The sequence below is a fragment of the Thamnophis sirtalis genome, unplaced genomic scaffold (assembly GCF_051295495.1).
Source record: "Thamnophis sirtalis isolate CommonGarterSnake01/CBP01778 unplaced genomic scaffold, rThaSir2_p1.2 scaffold_13, whole genome shotgun sequence".
Classification (NCBI taxonomy): Eukaryota; Metazoa; Chordata; class Lepidosauria; order Squamata; family Natricidae; genus Thamnophis; species Thamnophis sirtalis.
The window spans coordinates 40,878,794-40,896,276 of record NW_028261393.1 but is presented as its reverse complement, the minus strand read 5'-3'; the positions used below and the strand labels follow the sequence as shown (position 1 = coordinate 40,896,276).

The 17,483-nt window shown below is 39.6% G+C and overlaps 1 protein-coding gene across 3 annotated transcripts in view; it reads right to left on the bottom strand.

Moving 5' to 3' along the window:
• Window positions 1-15,615, bottom strand: part of LOC106548345 (phosphatidylinositol-binding clathrin assembly protein) — a 47,148-nt gene extending 31,533 nt beyond the window's left edge. For 2 of the 3 annotated variants that reach the window (XM_087727182.1, XM_087727184.1), the window contains exons 1-3: window positions 15,149-15,406; window positions 3,017-3,159; window positions 1,074-1,149 (exon numbers count right to left, since the gene is read on the bottom strand). In XM_087727182.1, the coding sequence (XP_087583308.1) occupies window positions 1,074-1,149; window positions 3,017-3,159; window positions 15,149-15,278 (349 nt within the window). In that variant the 5' untranslated portion in view covers window positions 15,279-15,406. Of the gene's footprint in view, window positions 1-1,073; window positions 1,150-3,016; window positions 3,160-15,148 lie in introns of all 3 variants that reach the window. The other variant, XM_087727183.1, reaches the window with a different exon arrangement.
• Window positions 15,616-17,483: the final 1,868 nt, after the last annotated feature.

The following is a 17,483-nucleotide window of genomic DNA, read 5'->3' as shown; positions in this document are numbered from 1 at the left end:
TGCAGTTGCAAGCAAGATGGCCAACACCATTGTCTCCTGATGCTCAAACTCACAAGAAGCTACTGTCCTACAGTTTCCTGACATGAAGTAGCCACCCAGAGGACATGTGGGAGATATTCTGTCCTCTCTTTATCTTTAAAGGTTCCAAGGAACATATGTATTCATCTGTTTCTTGGTCTCTGGCATGTACGTTCACTTCCCTTTCACAGTCTTTTCAAATCCCTTCAAAAGCCTTCTGATAACAATTCTTCTGGATGTATTGGGATCCAAATTAATTCCAGTTCCTTGGAATATCCATCTTCCAATTGCTTCAACTTCCAAAGCTCTTGGTACTAGCTAATTGATGTAGTCCCTATGAATGGCAGTATTACCTCGTTAAATAAAAGCCAACAACACTTTAAGGAGTTGTTTTAGAACAATTTATGTCCTCATTATTCAGCTTGTAAATCATCAATAAGCTGGTATTTTAGTAATTGACACTCTGACAAGTTGCTTACAATTTCAAAACAAATTCTTTATTTATAGAGATCAGCAATATACAAGCAAATAAAATCCATCAGTTAAAAAGTAAAGGACATGTTCATGTTAATTTTTGCCTCAATTGAACTGCTACTACAATAAATTTTGTCTAGTGCGTAGGTGGTTTCACAGATTGAGACTGTAAAATAAAAAGTGAGCATATAAATGGTCTGTTCCCCAGGTGCACATAAGTAGTAAAAGAGGGATTATCATGTCCTTTTGAAGATCCTTATAAAAGCTACTGTAACAACATTGTTGAATTGTCCCAATTTCCCAAGGTAAGGAGAATGTTGGCATAAGTGCCAGGTAATAGCAATGATGGAAGGATGCTGTGCCTGGCCCTAAAAAATTCCTTTCCTCAAGTTAGAACATTTGACTGCTGCAAATTCGATGCTCACCTTTAAAGCATCAATCATCTGAGGAATCACTGTTTTCATTATCAATAACAAAAATCTCACCAAGATAAAGAAACATAACAGGCTAATCAAATATGATTCAATTTAAATACAGAATATAAATACAAACTTATTTTTTTAAAGAAAAAGAATCCTTACCCTGCATGGCACTTTTATCCAGATAATTGTTGAGATTAAATAATGTATTTCGAGATGCCAAGTATTGAATAAAGCGCTGTGAACAAATGAACCAGAATTCAGATTATCTTTATTATCCTTCTGCAGATTATCTTTCTATAGAAATATTTTATATTGCTAATTTCTAAGCAAGTCTGTAGGTGATACACTTACGATCACTATTAAGCCCAAAATTTATGTTATCAATTGAGAATTTGTTAAGTGAATTTTGCCCCATTTTACATTTCTTGCCACAGTTGTTCAGTGAATCACTGCAATTGATATATAAGTAACTTGGTTAAGTGAATCTGGCTTCCCCATTGACTTTGCTTGTCAGAAGGTTGCAAAAAAGTGATCAGATAATCCTGGGACACTGCTACAGTCGTAAGTATGAAAGAGTTGCCAAGTATCTGAATTTTGATCACATGATCATGGGGATGCTGCAAAGATTGTAACCGTCATAAGTCACTTTTTTCAGTGCTGTTGTAACTTTGAACAATCACTGTGAACTGCTGTAAATTGAGAACTACACGTAGTTCCTCAATCATCTAAACAAGTTATTGCTTTTACTAAGGCAAACCAATTATATCTATTAATAGTTACAATTTTGCAATCACTAACCAGAGAGGCAAAAGTGGAGCAGAATGAAGTAAGATAAACTGATATCCAATGCATTTCATAGCAACTCTAGTTTACAAATAATTCCATGGAAAAGGGAAGCAAAATTCAACTGCACATAGCTCATTCTGTACGCATCTCACATATCATGCTTATAAAGAAGACATACATACTATTCTGAAATTATTCTCTTGACAACTAAGCAAGATTTACATCTAATAGACAAACAGAGCTAGTAGAAGGCAAAGACTTTCTACTCTTAATGCTTTAATTGCTGCAAGGTGACACAACTAACAAGTTATTATCTCATTGTCCTTTGGGATTCTTCCAATTGTAAGATATGGGATTTTTCTTTTAGCTTTAGTTTCCATTCTATTACCCCATTTCCCTGAAAATAAGACCTCCCCGAATAATAAGCCCAATGGGGCTTTTGAACACATGCGCTAAAATAAGTCCTCCCTGAAAATATTGCAACACAGCAGCAGCCATGAAGTGACCACGCTCACTGTCTCCTGCACCTCAAAAATAATAAGACTTCCCCGAAAATAAGACCAAGCGTTTATTTCGGGGGTCAAAAGAAAATAAGACCCTGTCTTATTTTCAGGGAAACATGATCGCTTCCTTCATCTGAAAACTATAAACCCCTTCAGGAAAATATGCCATATTTATCTGAGGCAGGATTGTCTTGATCCTGTAAAAACTAGTAAAGCAAATATCACTCTGTTTTTCAAATCAAGGGAAGACATTTTTGCATGGTAAGAGTTGAACTGCTAGATATTATGACAAACATGCCTTCTAAAAATAGCATAAACACCCTTTGGGGCTAAAGGACTTGTAACCAAACAACAATGGAGAGTGCATTGTTCAGTTTCACCACAAAGTGAGCTTGGGGTGTATATTCCAACTCATTCTCGTTCAGACTCCCCAAGAAGTCTGAAACAGTCAAATGCTAACAGGCACAATGGTGTTAAATCAATAGAACTCTTGAACTTTTAAGGGCAAAACTAAAACCTGCCAGGCCAGAATCTCATGAGAACATAGGATTTAGAAACTATACCAGCACTTGTGTAAGTATTTCATTTAACACATTAGTCACTCAATAATTGGGGGGGGGGAGGGGGAGAAGAAACTAATAATGTAACTTTATATGCCAGTATTTGCTTTCTAATAAGAAGCTAGTTATGCAATTCCTCCTGAGGTTCTTGATGTCTCTACTACACTTGTCTTTTGGAAATTCACCAGGCATTTATTCTGAAAACCCCTCCTATTTTGAAATAAAACTGTACTGCAAAATGCTGCTTTCTTACCTCATTTCCATACATCATGAGGTGGTGCGTTGTAATTAGAGCTTTGAACACTACTACCCAGCTACTGTTTGCCGTCCTCTCAAAAAGCGTATCTGCTAATTGTGGAATATTCACATTCATCTCATTTGTGCACTGAATTAAATCTGAAATTCAAAAACAAGTTGTTTTAATGAATATTTTTATACATTTATAAACTTTGCCGCCAGTTTCACAAGGTGATTTTTTTTATACCAACAAACACTAAAAAAGGGGATAGCAATAGCAATAGCAGTTAGACTTATATACCGCTTCATAGGGCTTTTAGCCCTCTCTAAGCGGTTTACAGAGTCAGCATATTGCCCCCAACAACAATCCAGTCAGTCAGCTGAAGTAGCCTGCAGTGCTGCATTTAACCACTGCGCCACCTCGGCTCTATGTTCAAGAGTATTCTGGAATCCTAAACTTTACTCTCATAGTCAACCGACTAGTAGTCCTCATTTAGCAGTTACAACAGTGATGAAAAACATAACTTTAAGATTATTCCTCGTAGTTATGACCTTTCCAGGTCTGTAAAGCAAAGGAAAGCTGAAGCAACATCAAAGGTAGTTGTAGTTTCACTCAGTGACTGCTTTGCTTAACGATCAAATTGCCTACACCGATTGTGATGGCTAAACAAGGACTACTTGTGTTCTTCACTTTTCACAAATTAACTGGGGAAAGTTTCTTGTATATGAAATTACATTAAACACTTTCTAAATGTTTCATTATGACTCTACATCTTTAGAATCAAACAACTTTCTTTTGCAGCATCATTTTGGTTCTCTGGTAAAAATGAAGCTTGCTGAATCAAGCAGACACATCTATCCATCCTTTACAAACAGGAGCTGATGTATACATCTAAAATAAAAGTTTTACCAAATCAGAAGTGGCAAATTGTGTTTAGAGCATGACAGGATTAGAAATAGAGAATATCCTTGCTGACACATAGAAGAAAGCTTAAAATAATGTATGTAGCCAAAACTGGAGGGCGGGACAGAGCCTGGAGTCCCTTCCAGTACTTCAAGACTCTTGGATTCTTATTCACCAACATTTTTGAACGTGGCAAAAAATAGATTAATATGTTATGGGAAGCAATTGGTCAGGTTTGAAAAATATGTGCAGAGAAATAGCACACTGATTATACAAGCAGTGAGAAAATACAAATAGTGCTGGATTGCCTACAATCATTTCACATATAAATAGCAGCCTAATCAGATTCCTTAAATTCAAACTAATTATAGCATTATATTTCTAATGTGCTTAAAAAACCAATTCCTTAATAAATATTTATTAGTTTATATAGAGATCTTACCTTGGAATAATATAAAATTGGCCTAGAAGACTATTTTATAGCAAAAATAAGGAGAACTATATTACTTCTTAAATGAAAGACATCTTCTCCAGGATAGTAACAATCACTACAATAAACAGCTGTCTGTATACAGTATTGCGTATCAACACCAACTCTCCTTTAGCTACGTCTGGTACACTCTGGGCCCATAACCAGTGTTAGGTAAGCTCCCCATTGGGAGAGCAAGTGCGTTTAGGGAAGCGTTGTGAGAGTTGTGTTGGAGAATACACAAACCAGCATACAGAGACACTGCAGTTTAAATAGGCGTTTACTTTCGTGGAAATAGAGGTATCAGAGTCCATCAAACAGTCCAAGTCATGCACTGATAAGACATTTAGTCATCAACGTCTTTCAGTTAAGGGATAATCCAAATAACATAGTCCATAATCATACAAACAGTCCGGTACTCAAAGTTTGCTAGCAGTTGCAAAACTTACAATAGCTCACGGCACTTTCTAACAGCCAGCTTCTAAAACACTCAGATCAGATCAGCCCAGCATCTAACAACAGAGAGCTAACAGTCATTCTGGCTCCCTCTTATGGCCGATTGAGGAAAACAGCAACCAATCACATTTTACAGTATGATTTAAAGAAATAGGTATAGCATTGTTACATGATTTATATATTGCCAACCCAACTGTTAGATTATATTCCTAACAAAGGATGAATAGAGAAAGCATATAGCCATGATGGTGAACCTGTGGTATGCGGAGCCACCTCTGAGGCCACATGAGGCATTGCCCCAGGTCAGCTGCAGCATGCATGTGTGCGCTGGCCAGCTGATTTTCAGCCTTCAAACGGCCTCCGGAGGGCTGGGGAAAGCCATTTCTGACACATGGGGAGGGCAAAAAACGGGCCTACCAGAAGTTCAGAAATGGTACATTTCCAGAGGGTCTCCAGGGGAAGCAGGTTTCACCCTCCCCAGGCTTCAGGAGGAGGTGGGTCGAGCGTGCATGCACCGGGGGGGGGGGGGCAGCAGGGGTGTCGTATGCACATGCACAGGGGGTAGAGGGGGGGACTGAATTATGGGTGTGGGCACACACACACACACACAACCACATGCATGTGCACTTTCGGCACCCCAGCCAAAAAAGGTTTGGCATACAGTAACCTGATAAACCAGCTGAGAAATATGAACAGAAAATGAACATAGGATGAGGTTGTCCAAAGATTCACAGCTAAGATTTTTTTCCTGGTAGCATAGACAGGAAACTTAAAAAGCTCAAGAGGGAACAAACAGACAGGCAATTGGACAGCAGAGCAAATCTTTAATAGCACTGGCGTTCCGTTCAATGATCTAACAGTCCTGCAGTCAAGCTAAGATTCAGTTAGCATTTTTACTGGAACCTGAGAAGGCATGAATAACATTATAAAATCTCCCATCTTCCCTTGCTATCCTATATTCTCCATTTTCTTCAAAAATGGAATTGTAATGGGGTTGTAATACAATATATTGTTTCACTTTTCCTCACCTGGAATTTTTGTCACTATGAACAAGCAGGATATGCAAGCATTCAAATTTTGCGTTCCTCTGAAACAATAAACATCACCCTGATTTTATTTCTTTTCATATTATTCAACTTTCATCTTCTGCTTATATGACCAAGCTCAAATATTCCCAGTTTGCTCAGGCAATTTTCCTAGAAATTTCCTACTCTTTATTTTCCTGTATAAAATAAAGAGTAGGAAATCATTTCCTACTTCCATTTTCTTGATATTGCTGTTCCTGGGAAATTACAAAGGAATGGCTTGCCAACATAGGAATTGGTTGATACAATAATTAAATACTTCATTTCTGCAAATGGTCCTGCCCAAAATGTAGATGCAAATGAACTTAATCTTTGTCCATGTTCTACAGCTAGTTTATCAACCTGACTCATATCATGTACAGTAATTCTTCACTATATACAGGCAAGTCTGCATCACAGAGATGAACAATAATATTCCTCTCCTTCAGAGAAAGTACAGGCCCACTGATGCCCTCCAAATGTTCTTCAATCAGACTATGAGAGTCCATGACAGCCACAGAGAAATAAAGAATTTCTGCAGACTATCAAAGTATCAGCCATTCCTTCTCTTAACCCCTGTTCTTAAGGGATCAATATATAAGCCCTTGCAAATTAAGTATGGAAGAGTAGTATACTTCCATCTCTTTCCAACTCATGGTCTAGTACAAACGTAGTTTATCCTTCTGAAGTGTTCAGTCCAATTCATTCACATACATATATCTGGAACAAGAAACTATATCTTGTAGTTGATACTGGATGAAATGCCCAAAGATATGGAAACTAGACTTTAGGAGGGGGCGGGGGAATAGAGTATTCCTACTGCAATAACAAGCAATATAATTCATTACATTCATTTCAGATCATAATTGTTTGCATTACAATGATAATTTTGTACTGCTTTGTGAATTATAAGAAGCTGCATTAAAATAGCATTTTTATTAATTGTTGCCTCTTAAGTCTCAACCTAAAATCTCAAAAAGGCTTGATAATTTTTTCTAGAAAACAGATTTATGCAACCAACAAGGAATCTCTTTTCCTTCCAGGATTTTGATTCACTGGGTGTTTTCAGTCTTTTTCACAAAGACTGTCCATTATTATACATTTTATATCTGTTGCTTCAATGGACTTTTAATAATAGTTATCTACACAATAGAATAGACTGAAGCTAAACCTAGGGGAGGGGGGAATCAATGAAGCAATTAAGTAAGAATTGAGGCTTATATTAAAGGTTAATAGGCATAGAACCATAAAATGATGGTAGAAAATATGGAGTCTGAATCCCAATTCATCAATTATGATGTGTTTTCAAGAAGGAACAAGATTCAAGCACTCTGAAATGCAAAATTGGGCAATCTAATTCGGCCACTCCCTCTACGTCACAAAGGAGTAGTGACTCCTTTGAGTATCACATTAGAGATACTCTTATTCTTCAAAAAGAATCCAGTTATTTCCCTGTCCAGCCTGCCTATGAGTAACTAAAGATATGATCCAATTCTGATTTCCTCTATTATCAAATGCAAGCTATAAATCTGCAGACTTTTCTGTGTTACTGATAATCCCGAGGTATAACTAATGTTTAGGTATTACCACTTGGCTTGCAAAACCTAAAACATGTAGAATAGAAGCAAAACATCACAAGAAGTGACAAGTCTACCACTCCCACTGCGTGGGAAAAGTGGTAACTATATCCCCAGATACAGCATTGCTGGTGTATGACATTGTTGTCCAGCAGCTGGCTCATAATATTAAGCTATTCTGTAGTCTTGTTCCACTTAGAATATGCTGGTTTGCACTGCCTGCCTTAGAATGAAGCAGGCTAGATTGATATTGAATCAATTTGAAGCTTTATTCTTGAGCGTAAAGCAATCTGCAAAATGAGAACTATCAATTACTATTATTTAAAAACAGTTTAAAAACTTGTGTTGTGTAGCAAAAGCCAATATTGGCAAGTGAAGATTGCCAGCCAGCAAGAATGCTGTTATAATAAATCAACATAACTGCCCAATATTCACAATCACAATAGTAAAACAACAAAACCTTCTGTACTGAAAATCCATTATTGATTAGTGAACATCACATCTAGCAGAAAGGAAACTGTGAAAAATGCCTATCTAGAACATGATAACTAGCCTGAACTACATTCCTGGGTGACATGATTTCTGAACAGTTTTATCAAGCAATAAATCTGAGTTATTTTTTTAAAAAAAAGCTGAATCCCATCTCTGCTGCCGTATGATTTGGAACCTTCAACTGGACACGTTCACTGTGCCATTATGGGCCACTCATTGGCTGTGTTTTCATTACTACCTGAATTACTGACTGGTCAGCCAGGCTTTTAGCCTAGCATATTAGCAATAGCAATAGCAATAGCAGTTAGACTTATATACCGCTTCATAGGGCTTTCAGCCCTCTCTAAGCGGTTTACAGAGTCAGCATATTGCCCCCAACAACAATCCGGGTCCTCATTTTACCCACCTCGGAAGGATGGAAGGCTGAGTCAACCCTGAGCCGGTGAGATTTGAACAGCCGAACTGCAGTCAGCTGAAGTAGCCTGCAGTGCTGCATTTAACCACTGCGCCACCTCGGCTCTTTTGTGTGAATATTGTGTGAATCCTGACTGGTATTTAATTTCTGGGTCATTGTGCATGCAAATCCAGAAATGTTAATTAGCAAACCATACCTCAGATCAAACATAGCCACTATCTCTTGGTCAAATCTATCTCACAAGGTTGTGTCGAAGGAAAAAAAATATGTAGGTCACTCTATGCATCTGCAGAAAAGGCAAGTTTAATAATTATGTGTCCTCCTTCTTCACACACACATCCCATGCATTATTGGAAACAGACCAGAGTAGATTCAAGGTGCATCATTTTTTCTGAAACATGCAAAAAAAAAAATTCTATTTAATATCCAAGTAGAAATGTCATTGCCACCCACAGCAAAGTAAGGGGATTTGATGATTTGACTCTAGTAAGCATTTTAACTGCCATGCCATATTGAAATATCGTGGAAAGGCAGGTGAATACAAACCATAGTTTAATGAGCAATAATTAATATCCATAAAATAGGTATTGATTAAAAATGAAAAGAACAGTTCTGTGAGATTCCAAGACTTCTCTAAACATTTACATCATATTTAAAGAGAGGTCACAATAGATCACTTTAATTTTAATATCTAGATAAATTTTAGAGATCCTAATAAATACTCCTTTCTGATCTTGTCAGGAATTAAATCAAGAACTTCTGACAATATGGAGAAATACAGAAACTCAGGAAGCTATGACGGGGTACTAAAATGCCCTTATTCTAAGAATAACACAACTTTGTAACAAACCTAGATAGTCATGCACGTGCATTTTTAACCTTTAAAAATGTGCAGTCATTGTTATCCACTGAAAAGATGGAGCTGTGGCTGGGATTATGGTTTACAATAGTTTTCTATGTTGCAATAAAAGTTTTACAAGTGGCAGTTATAAGAGTAGCTATAAGAGTAGCTGAATTTTTTTTAAGTTCTAAAGAGTGGCTAGGAAGGAAAAATTGGCATGCCTGAGCAATGATCCTAAAAGCAAGCACTCAACACTAGTTTGAGCATGTGTTTGTATATGTATCATATATAAACATAAATTCTCTAAATCACTCAAATTAAGAGGTAGCAGACACTTTGCCATATAAAGCACACTGTGGTATTGTTATTTTGTTCTTTGGGCCACCATCAGTTGAACCACAGTGATTAAACTCCTATATTGTGCCAAATGATAATGTCAGGGTTTGCACAATTGAAATGCTAAGAAACCACATTATGCATTAGTAAGACACGTAAACCCACCTAATGGATGGATTTATATATATCATGAAAGACATAACATAATTAATTTGGTTTGGCCTAATACAATATGCGAATGGAGCCACTGTGATTTATCACATACTGAATCATAACACAATTTGTTTAATAAATACATGCTTGCACTACTGACTTCTATATTTTCCTAATTAATGCTAGGATACTAATCCTAGGGAAAAGTGATAGCTTGAAATGTAAACAATGCAACAAAGATGCAAGAATGAAACAAAATATAATTTAAAGCAACTAGTATGAACACCGACTAGGAAATGCAACAGTAAATATTGGGACATTATACTCAGTTTAATCAGACTTTTGCCCCTGCTATAAATAATAAATCCCTAGCTTTAAATCAATGCACATGTAATATGCAGAAGCAATACTTAATGTGCACGACAGCTAGTATATGATCTGAAAATCTATGACCTGAAGTAAATTGAATGGGAGCATTCTGAATTTTGTTTGTCTTCTGACCAAAACCTACTTTCTGCTCTTAAATTATATTACTTTTCACTTATCCTCCAGGATGCTATTTTAATCATTTTTATTGCTGTAAAAAATGAAGAATGTTCATAAATCGTAGCTACTATTATGTACAGAAACACAGAGAAGGGGGGAATGGCAGCATTTGTTAACCTTTTTGTATTATGTACATCCAATGATGTCATTCAACATCACATTAGCTTACCTTACATTTTCACCATTAAATAAGACATTTTCCAAACAAAAGAAACAGGGTGAATTTAGCAGCATTGTATAGATTTTTCCTACCATGCTGAACAAAAATCAAATAAGCATTTCACATGCCTTCTTGAATTTAATTCTTTCTTTGCACTATGGCATAGACATAATGCTTAAATGAATGTAGTGGAACTCACTGGAACAACTCTGTGTGCTGCAATAGATTAAATCTATTATCTTTTTAAAAATATCACTATTTTCAATGTTATTGAACAACTCTATCATGTTGTTCACTTCCTAACTTCCTTATACAATTGAGTTTACTGATTTTAAGCTGACATCTGAACAGGAAGTAAAAACCAGAAGACATACAAAATCTCGACAAACTATAAATTAAAAATATCTTCGGATTGTGGTTAGTAGTGATGAAATGTTCAAGCAAGTTTAAGAATTTGAAGAAACAATAAGTTTTTAGGTGCCATAAGATTTTTGCTGCTCCTACAACAATTATTCTTCTAGAATTAAACAACTGATATCTGTTACCTTTCTGAAAGTAAATAAACATTAGCATGTACGGCTTAAATAGATATACAGAGTAAATAATGCACCTATATGTCAAGTAGTTTTTTCCAGGCTAGCATCTTCTATTACAACAATCACAACTGGATAGTCAGCAACAGTTAGGCAAGCTGAAAGGTTAGGAAATGACAATCTCATATTAGCACTGCTAATTGTGACTGCAGATGATGCATGCATGCTTTAGTATCAAAGTAAACTTGTTGCTAGGAGAGTATAGAACAGGTAGTATTGTCTCAAAAGAAATGTAAGCTTTAAATAAATACAAATAAAAGTGTACATATTTCTATGTGCAACATCAGAGAAAAAGCAGATATTTCTTACCAATGTGTCTTTTTGCAGAACAAAACATGAGAATCTGTTTCGTAGTATGAAATAAGCACTTCTTTAGAAAGTCAAAGTGATGCAAATTTAATGCTGCATTATAACTTTTGCTCCATTATAACAGGAAAATACAGAAAGAAAATACAAAAAGTGAAAGCTTCAATAAAAGTACATGCCATGGAACTATATTTAATATCAGCAAAATTCCAAAGAGCAACTAGAAGATTCCTGATTAATCAATAATTTATTATCTATGTTGCTTACTAAATTGTAAAGTAATATTATTGGGCTCAGATCTTTGGCTTATTAGTTGTCCCTGCTTAATCATAGAAGCTAAGCAGAGTTGGCCCCAGTTAGCATTTGAATGGGGCTAACCAGGGAATCCCAGGCTGTTGGCTACATTTGGAAATAAACAAAAACATTCTGGATTAAAGCAAGGTTAAGCCACTTTCTTAATGCTGTCAAAATAACTGCATAGAGGCAGCTAGAATGAAGCTTTTAAAAAATAATAATAGTGATAGCTGGATAAAAATGCCAAATTCAGTATAAATATGTGGCTGATTGCAACCAACCATAATAAAATAATGCAAGATCATTGCTAAGATTTGTTACAAAGAATGGAATAAGAAAGATAACAACAATGGGGCATTGGAATATCTGCCAAAAATACTACTGGCCTGCAAGAACTGGTAAGAACACAAAGTAGAAGAAGTCGTAGAAAATGAAAAAGCCAAAGAGCCTTGGGACAGATAAGCATATGCCACATGACAGACTTAACAATTGCTAAGACAAAAATAGTCTGGATACTGAATGTGGCAGTACCTGAAAACCGCAGAAGAAAAAAACTGGAGAAAAATCCCAAAATACCCACCCCTGCAGATCAAAATAGAGGACTATGGCAAAGCAAAGAAAGTACCAACTGGAACACCACTTGAATGCCATCAGCATTCACAAAATCACCATCAAAATTGCCAATGGCAGATTTATTTGGAATAATCTACATCTTGTGATATAAGCTTTATTATTATTAAGCAACAATAGCTGTCTACCACACTGGGTCCTGGAGAAAAACATAATATCCAGCCAAAACAGTTGACTGACTGTCCATCTTATAAATAATGCCATTAGGTTTAGTAGTTCCATATTGATTCCAAGAAACTTCATTTTCTCCTGCAACCTTCTAGCATAAAATAAAAACCTTCTTCCAAGAAGACCATTTTAACCACTATATGTAAAGCAAGGCTGAACAACTGAATTTATACTGATGAACCCTGAAAGCCCAGAACCAGCCTTCCTTATCTTATCTGGTTGACATGTTAATAGAAGGCTTTAGACCTCAGATCATTAGGTCAAGAATTTCCTTTATTTGGAGGCAGTTGTATTATGAAGAGTTACTTGACCTGCTTCTCTAAGATCTCTTACAGAAGACATATTTTAAATTTGAGTTACTTGGAAGAGGCGTGTTTATTTGTATCTTTGTGGTACAAATAAACATGCCTCTTCCAAGTAACTCAAACTTAAAGAAGACATATTTTAAATCTGAATTACTTGGAAGAGGCATACTTATTTGTAGCACAGAGACGGGAGGAAACGAAGAAACTCAGGAAATAAAACTGTTGCTGTGTTTTATATATTTTGGTGTTTGCTTTTTTAAACAAAGTTAAAACAGCAATTCCCCACCCCATTAACCTAACACACATAATCTTTCTTCTATATGGCAGAATATTACTGATTCCGTAAGACAGAAACATTTAACTTGATTCACACCTCCTCTTTAACCTTCTCTAATGACTGGTCAGGACTCATCAAAGTGGTGACAACTCATTTGTTTAATCATGCTTCCTCAGAGTTTTATACCAAAAGTGGCTTCAGCAAATTTAATCGACCTTGCCTGGCAAACTGCACTTTTGTTGTCCCCAACTGTGAAGCAGCCAGCGTTGCTGATCACCTTTGCACCTGCTCATCCAAAAAGATAAGGACTGGAAGCCACCTGATTAACCCAAACATATTGATTTTTCCATTTAACCCAGAGCTCTATCTGATCCTCAATAACTGGTATCAGCTCTTCAGGACTCCAGGCAGTCTTTATCACCTGATGCTTCCTTCCTTCCACCCTTTTCTTTAGCTGACAATTAAAACAAAACCTTCTGCCAAACACATACACTACTTCCCAAGTTGGTAAGTAGAGGTAGCGCCAAAAGAAGTTAATGTGACATATTGTGATTTGGATCTGAAAAGATGGTCTAGTAGCGTGCACAGCTCTATAAAGGTAAAGGTTCCCCTAGCACATATGTGCTAGTTGTTCCCAACTCTAGGGGATGGTGCTCATCTGTTTCAAAGCCAAAGAGCCAGCGCTGTCTGAAGACATTTCCATAGTCATGTGCCAGCATGACTAAATGCCAAAGATGCACCGAACGCTGTTACCTTCCCACCAAAGGTGGTTCCTATTTTTCTACTTGCATTTTTACATGCTTTCGAACTGCTACGTTGGCAGAAGCTGGGACAATTAACGGGAGCTCACTCCATTACATGGCACTAGGGATTTGAACCGCCGACTTTTCTGACCAACAAGCTCAGTGTCTTAGCCACTGAGCCACTGCGTCCACGGTGCATAGCTCCATACCCAGATACTATTTTGACAACTGCTAGAATAGAGATCATATCCCTCAATCGACAATGCAGCCCAAGGAAGGGATGCCAACAAAGCACCATAACCCAAGATGCCAACAAGCCAGGTTACAGATGCCGGCAGGTCATTACATCAGGGGGAACCCTCACCATCTGACCAAAGGAGAAGAGATTAACTCTTCCAGGGCTGAGGAAAAAGAGGAAAATAAAATCTCTGTCACACACTCAATCTGAACACTTCCTGCAAAATTGGGTTCAATCCCTCATCTAAGCTGTTCTGACAGTCTATGCAGCCCAGCCACAGTTTGCTTCTGCAACCCAACAAGACAGACCTAGACTTCAGAGGATAATCAGAACTGAAGAAAAAACAATTACTACCAACCTGCCTTCCACTGAGGACCTGTACACTGCATGACTCAAAAAGAGGGCCGTGAAAATATTTACAGATCCCTCACATCCTGGACATAAATTGTTTCGACTCCTACCCTCACAGCAACACTATAGAGCATTGCACACCAAAACAACTAGACACAAGGACAGTTTCCCCCCCCCCCCCCCGCCATCACTCTGCTAAACAAATAATTCCCCCACCACAGTCAAACTATTCACTAAGGCTGCATTACTATTACTCTTCTCATCGTTCCTATAACCCATCTCCTCCCACTTATGACTCAGGACTGTAACTTTATTGTTGATATCCTTACTATTGATATTGTTTCCTTATTGCTTATTTGTAGCCTGTGACTATCATTGTGTTGTACCTTATGATTCTTGACGAATGTATCTTGTCTTTTTATGTACAGAGAGCATCTACACCAAAGACAAATTCCTTGTGTGTCCAATCACACTTGGCCAATGAAGAACTCTATTCAATTCAATTCATCCATTTTATCCACTTGGCCCATGGAGGGCTAGGGGTGGGGGGCTGCCCAACCACAGCTTTTCCAGAAACAGCCCCCTGTCCAAGCCCCCACCCCTTGTTCTGGTCAGGGGCCCAAAATGCAGAACTCCGGCCGCTGGGCCTGACTCAAGCCCTGGTTAAGTCCGGTCAGGACGAGCCGACACCCAACCTTGGGGACAATCGGAGAGTGCGGCTATTGGAACCCCACACTGGGCCCCTGACACGGGGTAGAGGAACGTGGGGAATGCACACGCGTGTTCGGCAGCCACTATCCCTCTCACGCCCGCCGCTCCCCCACACTCACAGTCGAGGTGCTTCTTCTTGGGGCCCATGACTTCGTGGGTGGTGGCCTTGCAGACGGCCTTGGCGATGGCCGAGCCGGTGACGCTGTGCTGCGCCGCCGTGATCCGGTCGGTGATCGATTGGCCCGACATGACGGCGGCAGCGTTCCCTTCCCAGCTCGGCTCCGGCGGCCCCTCAGCGGCGGCGGACTTTCCCCGACGGCGCAGGGCAGCGGCGGCAGCAGCAGGAGGAGGAGCGGCGGCGGCAGGCAGGCCGCGGGGCGGAGCGCCGCCAAGCCCGGCCCAGCTGCCGTGCAGCCCAGGCTGAGCCCAGGAGCGGTCCTGTCCGCTTCCCTCCGGCCTCCTCTCGCCTTCTCTCTCGCTTTTCTCTCGCGGGCAACGACGTCGACGCGGCTCCCGGCCGGCCAGACCTCCGCCCCGTCCGGCCTGTCGGCGGCGCCGCCGCTGCCTCCTCACCTCAGAGGCCCGCGCCCGCGCCAGACAAAATGGCGGCGCGTCACGTGACCGGCGGCCCGCGACGCCTCAGGCCGCTGGCTACGCCCCGCGCGCGCGGCTCCCTTGGCCGGCCACGCCCCCCCAGCTCGCCAGGCCGGCCACGCCCCGCGCGCGGGGGCGCGCGCTCCAGGAGGGGCGGGCCAAGGCGCTGGCTTGCAGCCTGCGGGACTCGAGCCGGGCGATGGTGGCTGCCGCACCGGGGCCGTCGGGACGGGTTTTATGAGGGGTCCCCGCAGCCTCGGGGGAGGCGGGACGGGGCTGGGCTGCTGCAAAGCTCCCGAGCCGGGAGGATCTTCGGCTCTTGAATGTGGCCAGCCAACTCCGGGATGCTGGATGGGCGCCTGTCTGGCTTCGTCCCTGCCACGGGAAAGGAAGGAGCGGGTGGGTGGGTTGCTGGCGGGGATGGGCTGCCTCTTCTGGGCGGCTGCTTTGGCACCCCCGATTGGAGGGGAGGAAGGCGGTCGTCCTTTGTTGAGGCATCTGTCTGTGTGCCTGGATTGAGAAGAGCTCCCTTTGGGAAAAGTGCAAGAGATTTCATAGAATAGAATAGGGTTAGGATTAGGAATAGAGAAGAGTAAAAGAATAGAATAGAAATGAAATAAATGAAATTAGAATAGAATAGAATATAGAATAGAATTTCTAATTGGCCAAGTGTGATGGAACATATAAGGAATTTATCTTTGGTTCATGAGCTCTCAGTGTACATAAAAAGACAAGATACATTCATCATGAATCCTAAGGTACAACACTTAATGATAGTCACAGGGTACAAATAAGTAATCAGGAAATAATATCAATATAAATCATAAGGATACAAGCAACAAAGTTACAGTCCTGCGGTCATAAGTGGGAGAAGATGGGTGATAGAAATGATGAGAAGACTAAGAGTCTTCCTGTGCTCACGGCTCTTTTGCTATGTTGGGGGCTATGAAGACTGGATGCAGTGTTTGCATTCTATCAATATTCATTTGTAGAAATGTTATCACTCAGAAATTGTTGTGGGGAAACTTCAGACAATATCACTTAAATTTGTTGAAGATGGGATTGTTGTTGATTATATCTGTACTAAGTTACTGTATACAAATAATTTTGCCAATGTAATTATTCTATGTATTTGAGATTTGTTTCATATTCTTCTATATTTCAATACTGTGAAAAATATACCTGAAATTCATCAAATAAATTGCAATAGGAGACTCAAAAAAAAAGAAAAAGAAAAAAGAAATGATGAGAAGACTAATAGTACCCTGTTTCCCCAAAAATAAGATCTTCAGATAATAAGCCCAATCGGGCTTTTGAGCGCATGCGCTAAAATAAGTCCTCCCCCGAAAATAAGGTCTCCCTGAAAATATTGCAACAGCAGCAGCCATGAGGTGACCACGCTTGCTGCCTCCTGCACCTCAAAAATAATAAGACCTCCCCGAAAATAAAGCCAAGTGCTTATTTCAGGGATCAAAAGAAAATAAAACCCTGTCTTATTTTCGGGGAAACACGATAATAGAAATGCAACCTTAGTAAATAGCTTGACAGTGATGAAGGAATTATTTGTTTAGCAGAGTGAGTTGTCTTCGTGTGCAGTGCTCTATAGCGTCTTTTTGAGGATAGGAGTTGAAACAATTTATGTCCAGGATGCGAAGGGTCTGTAAATCTTTTCATGGCCCTCTTTTTGACTCGTGCAGTGTACAGGTCCTCAATGGATGGCAGGCTGGCCTTGGAAATGGAAAGACCGCAGCAATGCCAAGGGAAGAGAAAAGATGCCTCCTGCTTGAATGCAATCAGGGCTTTCGCCCAGCAGCAGAAGGGCTTTGGAGGGGGGGGGTTCCTTAAGATGGCCTGGGTTCC